The 12817-nt window shown below is 26.5% G+C and overlaps 1 protein-coding gene across 1 annotated transcript; it reads right to left on the bottom strand.

Annotated features, from left to right (window-relative positions):
• Positions 1 to 1927: 1927 nt before the first annotated feature.
• Positions 1928 to 6638, bottom strand: LOC110609168 (receptor protein-tyrosine kinase CEPR2). The gene is made up of 4 exons (XM_021748552.2): positions 6136 to 6638; positions 5971 to 6034; positions 2760 to 5375; positions 1928 to 2568 (listed from the first exon to the last, which is right to left on the bottom strand). Exons 3-4 carry the CDS (start codon positions 5299 to 5301, stop codon positions 2198 to 2200), a joined length of 2913 nt encoding a protein of 970 aa, XP_021604244.1. The 5' UTR covers positions 5302 to 5375; positions 5971 to 6034; positions 6136 to 6638; the 3' UTR covers positions 1928 to 2197.
• Positions 6639 to 12817: the final 6179 nt, after the last annotated feature.

Below are 12817 nucleotides of genomic sequence, written 5' to 3'. Positions count from 1 at the left end.
AAAAATTGAAACCGATCAAACCGAACTGAATCGAACCGAATCAGACCGGTTCAATTCGATTCGATTTCTGACTAAAATCGATTCGGTTTGATTTTCATAAACACTAATTTTTCGATTTTCGGTTTATTCGGTTCGGTTTGATTTTGAACCAAACCGATCGAATGCACACCCCTAGTTAGAGGTGTTCATAAACTGAATCAATCTATTAAATTCAATTAATCTAATTCAATTAAACTTTATTAAATGGTTATTTTAAATTAATTTAGATATTTTATTAAATTTTTATACTCTTTTATTTAATCAATAAATAACTATTTAATATTCAATTATATATTTTAATTCTAATTTTGTATTCTCTTCTTTAATTTTTGTGTTAGTTTGGATATAATGTTAATTAGAATCTTTTGTATTTCTATTATTATTAAAAATGCAATATCTTAATTCAATTATTTTTTTATTTTTATTTTTTTAATTTATAAAAAATTAAAAAATTAGCCATATTTTTACACCCACAGTATATTTTGTAGACACGTTATTTTATTTTTCTGTAATTATTTTAAGTGCAATGATTTTTAATGTTTGTAAAATTAAAATTAGTCACATTTTTAAAAGAAATTAAAATAATACATATAAATTATTTTATTTTATTTTTATTTCCTCAAAATTAAAATTAATCACATTTCTAAAAAATAAAATAATATGAAAAATTATTTTAATTTTTTTAATTCATGCAAAATTATAATTAACCATATTTATGATAAAAAGAGTTAAAATAATGTGTAAAAATTATTTTATTTTTAAATTTATGTAAAATTAAAATTAATCACATTTTTGAAAAAATTAAAATAATATGTAGAAATTATTTTAAATTTTAAATTTAATTTTTTTAATTTTTAAAAAATTAAAATTATAAAATTTATTTTGAAGTTAACTTTTTTTTTTTTGAGTTTTGAAAGAGTTAAGAGTGTATAATTTATAAAATTAATTAGATATTTTTCACTTTTTTATTATTTGAAAATTTTCATTTAATTTTTATAATACTTTTTAATTTATATATTTACTATTTTAATAAATTTAACATTAAAATCTAAATAAATGATTTTTCATTAATTAGATAAAATTTATTTTAATAAAATTTATTTTAATATTCGATAAATATGATACTATTAAATGGTTTGAATGGTCGATCACGAGCTAAACAGTAATTATAAAAATCTACATACTTAATATTTTTAAAGTGATACATTAATTATAAGAATTAAAATATAATTTATTCTATAATATAAAATAAAATCAGAAATACTTAATTTTTTACCATTCTAGAGAATTAAATTACTCAAATAATTTTTTTTAATAGACTTTGATACTAAACTCATATGTAATAGTACTAAAAATAACTCCGCTCACTAGTAGAGGTGAGCAGTATTCGGTTCAAACTGAAAAAATTGATCAAACCGAATCGATTTAAAATTTTAGTTCGGTTTTTTATACATTTTGGTTCGGTTCGATTTTTAATTTTAGAATTTTCGGTTATTTCGATTCGGTTCGATTTTGATCAGAAAAAACCGAAAAAACTGAACCAAACCGATTAGTGATAATAATATATTTTTTCAATAATATAGAGAAATTAAATCATATTAATATTAAAATATTTTAATTAAATTTTAAAATATTAAAAATAAAGTATAAAAAATAAAAAAAAAATTATTAAAAATCGAAACCGATCAAACCGAACCAACCGAATCAGACCGGTTCGGTTCGATTCGGTTTCTAACCAAAATCAGTTCGATTCGATTTTCATAAACACTAAAATTTCAGTTTTCGATTTATTCAGTTCGGTTCGATTTTGAACCGAACCGACCGAATGCTCACTCCTACTCACTAGCATTCGCATAAAATTAAATTATACTAAGAAAATTTTTTTTTATAATATATGTAAATTAGGTCGAGACTCGAACTCAAGACCTAATTGCACCGAAAAGAATTTCAGTATACATAAACTAAAGACTCAATTCTTTTTTTGCCCAAGATGCTTACTCTGAAAACCTGATTAGTTTGCAAGAAAAAGCCTTTTACAAACCAGCTTATGCTTTTTACCACAATTAACTATATTTATCTACATCGCCAAACTTTGTACTAACACTTGCTTAGAAAATTTTGGATCTTGAAAGCTGCACTACTACTAACAAAGAATATTTCAAGGGAAAAACTTCACATTTTTGTCAGAATTGCTGTCTGGTGACCTTAAAATGCAAGGATCAGCAACAACCAGCATCTTCACAACTTCTCTCATGTTCGGTCGCAGGTTAGGAAGTTTGGCAGTGCAAAGGATAGCAACCTTCAAGACTTTAATCATGTCGTCTCGGACAGATTCTGATGCAACCTTGTTGTCAAGAACCTTGAAGACATTTTGGCGGTAGTTAAGATGTTTCCATAGCCAGTAGACAATATCTTTCCCTTCTCCATATGCTTCATCAATAGGTCTCCTACCGGTGACTAATTCAAGCAACACGATGCCAAAACTATATACATCATTCTTTTCTGAAACCTTAGATGTATATGCCATTTCTGCAATGCAAAGTGCAAAATATTCGACGTTGGAAAATTACGGAAAACTGGAATTGCTAGTACAAAACTACTAAATAATTTATGAAAAATAAGTTTAAAAGTTATTTGGATAAAATTGACCAGCCTATTGGTATATATTAATAAATCACAAAGAGGAAATAAAAGAAAAGAGAAAAATTAATAACTTTTACCAGGAGCTATGTATCCATGAGTGCCTGCAAATGAGCTGCTATCACATCCGTTACAGGACATTTCAGCAAGCTTTGCAACACCAAAATCCGCAATCTTTGGCTCGTAGTCCCCGTCGAGTAAAATGTTGCTTGATTTTATGTCTCTATGAATAATTGGAGGAGAGCAATCATGGTGCAGATAAGCAATTCCCTTTGCAGCACCCACAGCAATTTTATACCTTTGACACCAATCCAATTGAGGTTCCTCATCTTTAATATTTCCATGAAGTGCATTGAACAGATTACCTTTAGACATATACTCAAGCACCAGGAAACATGATCCTTCATCGAGTAAACTAGCATAAAGCTTCAGTATATTTCTGTGCCTGATTTTTCCCAAGATTTCCATTTCCGATGCTGAAAGCTTGAGACTATCTCCTTTCCATAGTTGTTTTACAGCTACAGTGCAACCACTTCTCTTCAAATATAAGCGATACACTTTTCCTGTACCGCCTTTTCCGATCAAATTTTCCTCTTCCAAATTGCATATTTCATCTGCTTCAATATCCAACTGATCGTATAACGCGAGTTTCCATTTTGGGTCTGAATCATTTCCTCTGTCCACTTGCCCTTGCTTGAAGTTCTTGTAACTAACAAGCAGTAAGCCAGCAAAAGCAACAACCAAGGCAGATATGAAGATAAAGAACATCACCTGCTTATCTCCAAATGTTTGTTCCTGGCCGTGCTTTTCGTGGCAAACATTCATCTTTGAATTTGTAATGTTCTTGGAATTTTCATCAATGCAAAGTCCCTCATTCTCTAGAAATGCTTTGTCACCGCCCATGGTCAAAAGCACTAATGAAATTCTCCCTGATAATTGGTTTCCAGATAAATCAATGGAACTTAGCCTCAATTTCTCCAACTCTTCTGGAACCAAACCAGTGAGTTTGTTTTGTGAAAGATTGAGAGAGTTTAAAGAGCTCATAAGGGAAAAAGCATGTGGGATATGACCAGTCAGAGAATTTGAAGCAAGATTCAAGTCCACCAGTCTATTGCAATCACTTAGTTCTGATGGTATGGATCCCGTAAATGAATTTTCTTCCAAATGCAAGGAAGATAACAGCTTCAAAGCACCAATTTCAGAAGGTATTTCACCAGAAAAGCTATTATTCTGCAAAGCAAGCCTGCCTAGATTTGTCAATTTGCCAAGTTCAGATGGAAGCTGACCTGAAAACCTGTTGTTCTGCAAAATCAACTGATTCAGGTTGCTAGACAAGCGAATTTTAGGAGAGATCCGTCCACTGAACTCATTGTCACTGAAATCAATAATGGTCACAAGTGGCAGAGCCCAAACTCCATCTGGAATCTCTCCAGACAACTTGTTCTTATTGATCCTGAGCCTTTGTAAAGATTTACACTCAACATAAGAATCTGGAAACTCCCCAGAGAAATTGTTTCCCAAAGCCAGCAGGTATTGTAAGATTCTGCTCTCACACAAAAACTTCGGGAAACTGCCAGAAAAACGATTTTCAGATATATCAACACTGGTCAACGGTGAAAATTGGCCGAAATTCTCCGGGAACTCGCCTGAAAAATTGTTCCTATAGATTGAAAACCCATCAAGATGCTGCATCTCTCCAAAACCAGCAGGTAACTCTCCGGAGAACTTATTATCAAACAGCTGAAAGACCTTCAGATACTTCAAATTTCCAATTTCCTCAGGCAGTTTCCCATACATTTGATTCGAGGATATATCGATTTCCTGCAAGAGGATGAGGTTAGCGAGTTCCGGTGGGAGCTCCCCAGTTAAATTGTTGACGTATAGCTCAATCTTGTTCAGATTTTTCAATTTGGAAATCGATTTTGGGAACTTCCCTGAGATCTTGTTCCTCGAAATATCAAGCGTTTGAAGCTTCCATAATCCAAAAATGGACTCTGGAATCTCTCCCCTCAAATGGCTGGCAGCCAGAAACAGAAAAGTCAGGTTCTTCAAATTCCCAATACTCTCAGGAATTTCACCCTCATCATAATTATTTTTCCCTATTGAAAGCTTAACCAGTGCTGTTAAATTTCCGACCCAGGAAGGAAATCTGCCGGAGAAGTGGTTCGCCGCCAAATCAAGAATCTCCAAGTTTCTCAAGGAACTAAGATCATGTAAGACTCCCACCATTTGATTTCCAGTAAGATTCAGTACTCTGAGATTGCTGCAATTAATAATCTCAAGAGGAAGCTTCCCAGATATGAAATTGGAAGGCAACCAAAGGGTAGTCAAGCTCCGAAGTGCTGAAATGGATGGTGAAATCTTCCCAGAGAGAGACTTGTTGTCAAGTGAGATATCTGTCACTTCCCCAGATACGGGATCGCATGAAATCCCAGAAAAATTGCATGGAGACTCCGATTTTTTCCAAGAATCCAAAACATTTAATGGGTCTTTGAGCTGTTTTTTAAATTCAAGCAAGGCCTGTGTCTCAACGTTCAAACCAAAAGAAAGCGGGAAATCTGAGAAGAAAAGGAAGGAAAGAAACGGAAGGAATTGGAGGGAAAGAAAACAGTTCCTGGCCATTGGGGAAATAGAAACAGAAATAGAAAAAGAGAGCTTTTTTAAACTTGTCCTTCAATCATCTCCATTACTGCATCCTGCAAACAAGCAGTAATTTAATATGTATATTAATCAACTTCAAAATTTTTAGAAATAATTCATAAAAAAAAAAACACAAAATGAAAAGAAAAGGTTTTTTCTTTTCTCTTTTTTTTTTTCCCGAGAAAGAGAAGAAAAGAAACAACAGAGACTAAGAACGAAACCACTGATGACGGTGGAACGTCAACTTTGTCTTTAGCTGTGGATTATTATTATTATAAGAAAGAAAAAAGAGATTATGCTTTGAAGTCACTCATTAAGGATCAATCAGCTGTGTATTTTTATTTTTTATTAAATTATTATGGGTTTAATTTGTTTAGTAAGTAAAAAAGTGAATAATAATCATCTAAATATTCCTTTAAAATTGAAAGAAATCAATTGTTTAATTATGAATAATTCCAGGACTAATCAAAAGCACATCTTGATATCACTTTTTAACAGAAAGTAGCTTTTTAGAAGTTGAAATACCTTAAAAACACTCAAATCCCAACTCAGAATGTCTTCATGATTATGATGATGATGATGATGATGATGATCCCATCAATCAAATGAAAAATCAGTAGAAAAGTTAAGAAGAATTGTTAAAAACAGTACCTGAAGAGACGCTTTTGATAATTGGAATCTGAATTTTCTTGATTTCCAACTACTTTTTACAGCTCTGAAATACCAAAACCAGGAACAACCATGAACAAAAATATGATCTTTCGTATATAACAATAAAGGATCAAAAATAGAAACTAAGCAGAATCAAGAATTTACCAGAAATGAAAATCTCCAGATGAAAGGAAAACGGCAGGCACTTGTTCTGGAAAACGACAATAGGAAACTATGAAGCCGTGGAGAAATGGCAGCTCACTTATTCTGTCTCCTGAGAGGAAGAAGAAGAAGAAGGAGAAGACAGAAGGCTTGTTGGATGCCAAGAGATTGCACTACTGAAGAAATTGAATGAAGAATGAAACTTAAAGGCAAATGGGTATTCCAAGAAAAGCTGGTATTTCGTTTTCCAAGAGGAGAGAGATAGATTTGGAAGCAAAAGTAGAGCTGGAATTAATTCCAAGGAAATTCAAGAAAGTGGTAGGAATTTGGATCAGAGAATAACAACCGATAAGAAGAAACAGATTCCAAAGGAGGATTTAGCTTGCTTTGGAACAAGAAGCTGAACCAGACCAAAGCAGAGATGTAAGTGATAGAGAGAGGGAAAAATTCTGTGAGAAACAGTAGGAGATGAGAGTATAGACAAAGATAATTTATGGAGAGAAATGGCTACGGTCGTGAGGCAGTTTAAGACTTTTTTTTTTTTTTTTTTTTGACAATTATTTTCGATTCGGCTTTAAACATTATATATCTTAATTTCAAAAATTCTAATATTAATAAATTAAAACTTAGTGGATTTCAGATAAATTCAATAAGTTAAAACTCAATTATCATAAAAAGTCGATAATTTAATTATCAGTAATTTAAATATTCAATAAATAATTAATAAATTATATTATTATTTTTAAATTTTTTAATAAATAAATATTATTGATAATCGATGTAGGATCGATTCACTTTCATTTGTGAATTATTGGTATAAATGAAGGATTATTAATGTATTTTATTTTTATTGGGTGGATTCTAAGATCGTTTAGTAGGGGAGAGAAATGGAGAGTAAAATCACTTGTTTTTGGACTTGTGTGGAGCTAACAGCTAAGCTAGCAACCACATGTAAAATATTGGCAATGACAGAATATGGGATATGAAAAAAGATTTTCTTTTTCTTTTTCATTTATTCTTAAATATACTTTTTATTTTAAAATAAATATTTTTCTTTTTTATTTATTCTTAAATATACTTTTTATTTTAAAATAAATATTCTATTAGAATTTAGTACAAGACAGAGCGATATATTTATAAAAAATTTAATATCGATTAGAAATTAAATTTGAGTCAAATTTGATTTATCTTATAATTTAATTCAAAGAGAAGAAGTGTTTAGGGGTGAGCATTCGGTCGGTTCGATTCAAAATCGAACTAAACTGAATAAATTAAAAATTAAATTTTAGTTTTTATAAAAATCAAAACGAATCAATTTTAATTAGAAATCAAATCAAATCGAAACAGTCTGATTCAGTTCGATTAGATTCAATTTGATCAGTTTGAATTTTTAATAAATTTTTTACACTTTATTTTTAATATTTTAAAATTTAATTAAAATATTTTAATTTTAATATGATCTAATCTCTATATTATTGAAAATAATATACTATTATCACTAATCGATTCAATTCAGTTTTTTCAATTTTTCTGATTAAAATTGAATTAAATTAAAATAATCAAAATTTTTAAAATTAAAAATCAAATCAAATCAAAAAAATAAAAAACCAACTAAAATTTCAAATTAATTCAATTCGATTAATTTCTTTTATTTGAACTAAATATTGTTTACCTCCAAAAGTGTCTACAACTCCTGTGGCATATTAACACTTTCTTTTTTTAATTATCCTAACATTATTATTTATTTTTCTTTTCTAACTAGCATATAAATATATTATTATAATTTATTTTATTTTATTTTATTTTTAAAAATTATTTTAAAATATATTTTAATATTTTAAAAAAATTAATATTTTTAAAATATATGTAATTTAAAAATTAATTAAAAATTTTTTTTAATATGTGTGAAAAATAAAGTGAATAAAAATTATGAAATTGAGAGAATATATATTTGTAAAATAAAATTTATTAATTTTAAAATAATTTAATAATATGAATTACTATTTGAAAGATATATTAAAAAAGATTAAATTAATTTTATTTTATTAATTATTTTTTAAAAAACTATATGAAAATATGAATAAATTTATTTTTGTAAATGAAAACGCGTTTAATTATTGTTTTTTTTTTAAATGCTTATTTTGATTTGAGGTTTGGGATAGTTATTGATTTACTTGTCCGATTGTGAGAGAAGCAAAGAAGTACTTGGGTTTCAAAATTTGACGTCTACGAATGTCAAAATTTTCAGAGAACAAAGTTTCAAATTCTTTAAGGAAATTTTATAATAAATTTATATAGTGGAAGTTTTTTTAAATCAAAATAAAATTTACAATTTGCTTGTAAAAACTTGATTTATAAGATTTCATTAAAATATTAATAATGGTTTAAATAAAAACAAAAAAATTATCATTTAATTCTATAGTATCGCAAAACTCATCGTTGAAATAATTATTATATTTTAAAAAATTTATTAATTAATCTCTATTAATTTTAGTTTTTAAATATTATAAAAAAATATAAAATATTTCTAATACGAAGGAACTAATTAGTAAATTTTTAAAAAATATAAGAAATTAAATAATAAATTTTTTAAAATTATGAAAATTAAATAGAAAAATATTTAATAATAATGTTTATATTATCTGTATTCACTTTTATGTTTCATATTTTCCAATTTTATTGTCAAAATATCTATCATTTTTGGAAGATTAAGAGGAATTATATGGTTTTCTTTTTCAATTTTATACTTATATAGAATAAATATTTATTTTTATAATTTTCTAAAATATATATTATTAATTCCTTTTCTCTTATCTCACTTTTCTAATGGCATATTAATCATAAGATAATTATTTTTTTAGTAAATCATAAGATGATTATTGATATTGGGGTAATTAAGTGAAATTAATAAAAATAATAATTTAATCAAAATTAAGGAGTATTTTATTATGATTTAAATAATTTAGTTATCATAAAAAACTTTAAACAATAGGAGAAAAGTGAAGTACAAAAGAAATATTATTACTTTTTAATTAAAAAATTAAATTTATGGTTCGAATCACTAAAGTAATCTGATTGGTCTTTATTTATTTTTTAAGATATAGAAAATAGAAAATATTTTGAGTTTGAATCTCTTTTATTTATTTATTTTATTTTGTTAATTATAAAAGACAATCGGTTAATTGACAACCGTTTAAATTAAACGTTAGTAAATACATTTACTACTACTGATCATTTCTCTATTGTTCTGTCTATTGTTCTGAAAAGTTCCATATATAATTATGGACCAATGGTTGAAGATACGGATCAACCGTGCTGAGTATTCGATTGATTTAATTTAAAATTAAATTAAATTAAATAAATTAAAAATTAAAATTTTATTATTTATGAAAATTAAGTTGATTTTATTTTATTTAGAAACTGAATTAAATCAAATTGATTTGATTCGATCGATTTAGTTTAAAATCCGAAATCTATTGAAAAAAAATAATAATGAAACAAATGACATTAAAATATAAAATAAATTAGCCGCTGCTGTTAAATTTTTATTTTTTATAGTATTAAAAATTAAATAATCATACAATTTAAAAAATTAAATAAAAAAATAACACACATAATTAAATAAAAATTTTAACTACATTCATTGGAGTGAGGATTTTATTATTTCTCTATAAACTTTTAAAATAAAATACACTAAAATAATATTATATGTAACTCAAAAAAAATATAAAAAAATAAAATAGTCTTGAAAATAATATTAAATAATTATTGTATCATGTAATATTTTCGTTTAAAATATATTAAGATACTAAATAATCAAATATGATATTGTCTTTCTATTATAATTTTTAAATTTTTTTTAAAAAAAGAAGAAAAAGAAAAAATAAACTCCTAATAGAACTTCCAAAATTTTTACTGCAGTATTTTCATAAGAAATAAATTCTAATTAAATGAGTTTTTATCATTATTATGACATATTTTGTAAATTTATTTAATTTATTTTTATTTTTTTATAACAAAACTACCCCATTTTAAATAAAATTAGGTAATATCTAAAATTATATAATTTAGTTTAATAATATTTTTTAAATAATCACAATTATTTTATTTTAATTTATTTTTAATTATATTAAATTACATTTTATTAATATCCAATTTAGTTAATAATTATATATATATACGAACAATAATTATAATTACTAAGTATATATATACACACATATGCAATTGATTTTAATAGTTTATATTTTATTAGTATAAATTTTATTAATACGAAAATAGTATATAATATAATGTATTTAAATAGAATGAAATATAATTAATAAATTAAATATGTTGAATTATACCTTATAAATTTTTTATAATCAATTAGTGATTAAAACATATATTTCATCCCATAATTTTTATATATTTTATCTTTTTTTTTGTTGTTGTAAAATTATTATTTACTTTTTTAAATTATAGTAACATATAAATTCACTATTATAATTCTTTTTAATTTTGTTTTATTTTTAAAAAAAAATTTAAAATATTTTTTAGCATTTAATAAAATCTAATGTATTTAAAATGGATATAATAAAAAAATTATATTTTTTAATATGTGTGAAAAAGTAAAGTGAATAAAAATTATGGGAGAGAGTGATAATTTTACATATATACATATAATTATTAATAATAATGAGTAGATAAACATATCAAACTATATATAATTAATTTAATAATTTATATTTTATTAATATAATTCTATTAATATTGAATTAGTGATATATATATATATATAAATCATCGGCTCAAATAAATTATTCAACTATTAAAAAGAAGATTTTAAGTCTATGTATAAATAAATTTCAATCTGATTTGTTAAATCAAAAATTTTTATACAAAAAGATGTTAAAAACCTTGCCTCTAAACAAATTTTTGTTAGATGGCAAGCACTTTTAAGTATTTTTGATTTTGATATCGAGTATATTAGAGGGAATAATAACAATATACCAGATTTTCTAACTAGAGAATTTTTACAGAACAATGGGCGAAAGAAGAATAAACAGAAAGAAATAAAGTCCAGTTCAAGCTCTACTCCTAAAGCTCTTTCAGAGCATTCAGAAGATTTAAATCAAACCCTAAAACCCCAGTTAAAAGACTACAAATCTAAAGAATCAAAGAATTAAGTCAATCACCAGAGGTTATTAAAGCAATACAGAATATGGCGTCTTCTTCAGGAGACTCAGGTATGAATTCTAAATCTAAAGCGATCGTACCCGCTCATGGTACAGCTAGTATGTCTCAAACGGTAGACAGTAAAGACTCATCAAATTCGTTGAAGGCTATGGGTTTGCCAAAAATCCAATCTTCCTATGGATATAATACTGGTTTTCATAAATGGCTTTTAAAGAATATTTCGGAATTTGAAATTGAGGTTGAAAATGGTTTTAATGATATAAACCCATGGGAAGTAATTCGAAAATACTATCCTGAGAATTGATATTTCACACCAAAAGATCTTTCAAAACCTCAGGAATATTACTATAGTATTTTGGAAGAAATGAATTCAGTACAAATAAACCATAATTTTGATAAAAACTATAAAAATATAATAGCGTATTCTTCTATAAAAATAAAACGGGTTATCCATCCAAAAGATTGGCCGACCTCGAATTTATACACTGCCCTAACATTTAAAAATTTTAAAAAGTATTGTACTTCATATAATTATTTTGATTATATAGATGCATGGAAAAATATTTTCAGTATTCAAAACCCGACCACTACTCACTCGTGGTTAATATATTTTGATCAACATAGTATTAAAACAACCACCAGATTTCCCAACTGGTTTTTAAAATGGTGGCAATATAGAGGTATTACTGATGAAATTCTATCACCAGAAGTACTTCAAGTATATCAGTATTTTAAAATCAATTATAAACCAGCTCAGGGTGAGACATATATTCCTTCTTTAATGTATTTTTGTATGCAGTTTTTTATCCCTTGGGTATATCAATGGTATTTTGATTTTCAGTATATGACAGGATCCAATATTCCAATTATAGTAAGAAAACATAAGATAAAATGGTGGGGATCATTCAAAAATACTACCACAAAAATTGTTTTAAAAAATTGAATTTTCAAAAGAGCTCAGTTCCCCACTGTCTCTTATGCTAGTAAATTAACTCTGCAAGAACAACCTTCATTTGGAGCACAGAAGACTCAGTGCCAGGCATTACTTGCAGCAGCTAAAACTCCTGAAGAATATAAGATGATTTGCCAGCAAATATTTAGACATCTTGAATCAGAAGAATCAGTAAAGAAAGAAGAACTAAAGCAAGAAGAAATTAAATCCTCCAGTAAAGATTCATCAAGGAAAGCACTCAGCAAAAGGAAAAATAAAAAGCAGTCCAGTTCGAAAACGGAGTCGACAGCGTCATCCAGTACGTCATCCTCCAGTAAAAATCGACATCTTCTTATTGTGACAGCAATGAAGATGACTGCTATGGGATACTTCCAGCTATCAAAATAAAAAGCAAGATAGACAAAATAAAAAGAAAAGAAAAGGGAAAAGAAAAGAAAAAGAGAGAAAAGGAAAAGAAAGAAAAGTTAAAGAAAAAAGGAAAGAAAAAAGGACACCTCTTCGTCCTCATCTTCAGACTCAGAATAAAAACAGAAATAGTAAAATTTGGTGACAGAC

The sequence above is a fragment of the Manihot esculenta genome, chromosome 2 (assembly GCF_001659605.2).
Source record: "Manihot esculenta cultivar AM560-2 chromosome 2, M.esculenta_v8, whole genome shotgun sequence".
Lineage (NCBI taxonomy): Eukaryota > Viridiplantae > Streptophyta > Magnoliopsida > Malpighiales > Euphorbiaceae > Manihot > Manihot esculenta.
This window is presented reverse-complemented; position numbering and strand designations above follow the sequence as displayed.

Excerpts from the sequence above, each read along its gene's own strand:
- LOC110609168 (XM_021748552.2), bottom strand. The coding sequence starts at position 5,301 with ATGGCCAGGAACTGTTTTCTTTCCCTCCAATTCCTTCCGTTTCTTTCC. Across the intron at positions 2,569-2,759 it reads TCATGGATACATAGCTCCTG|AAATGGCATATACATCTAAG; the intron begins GTAAAAGTTATT and ends TTTGCATTGCAG.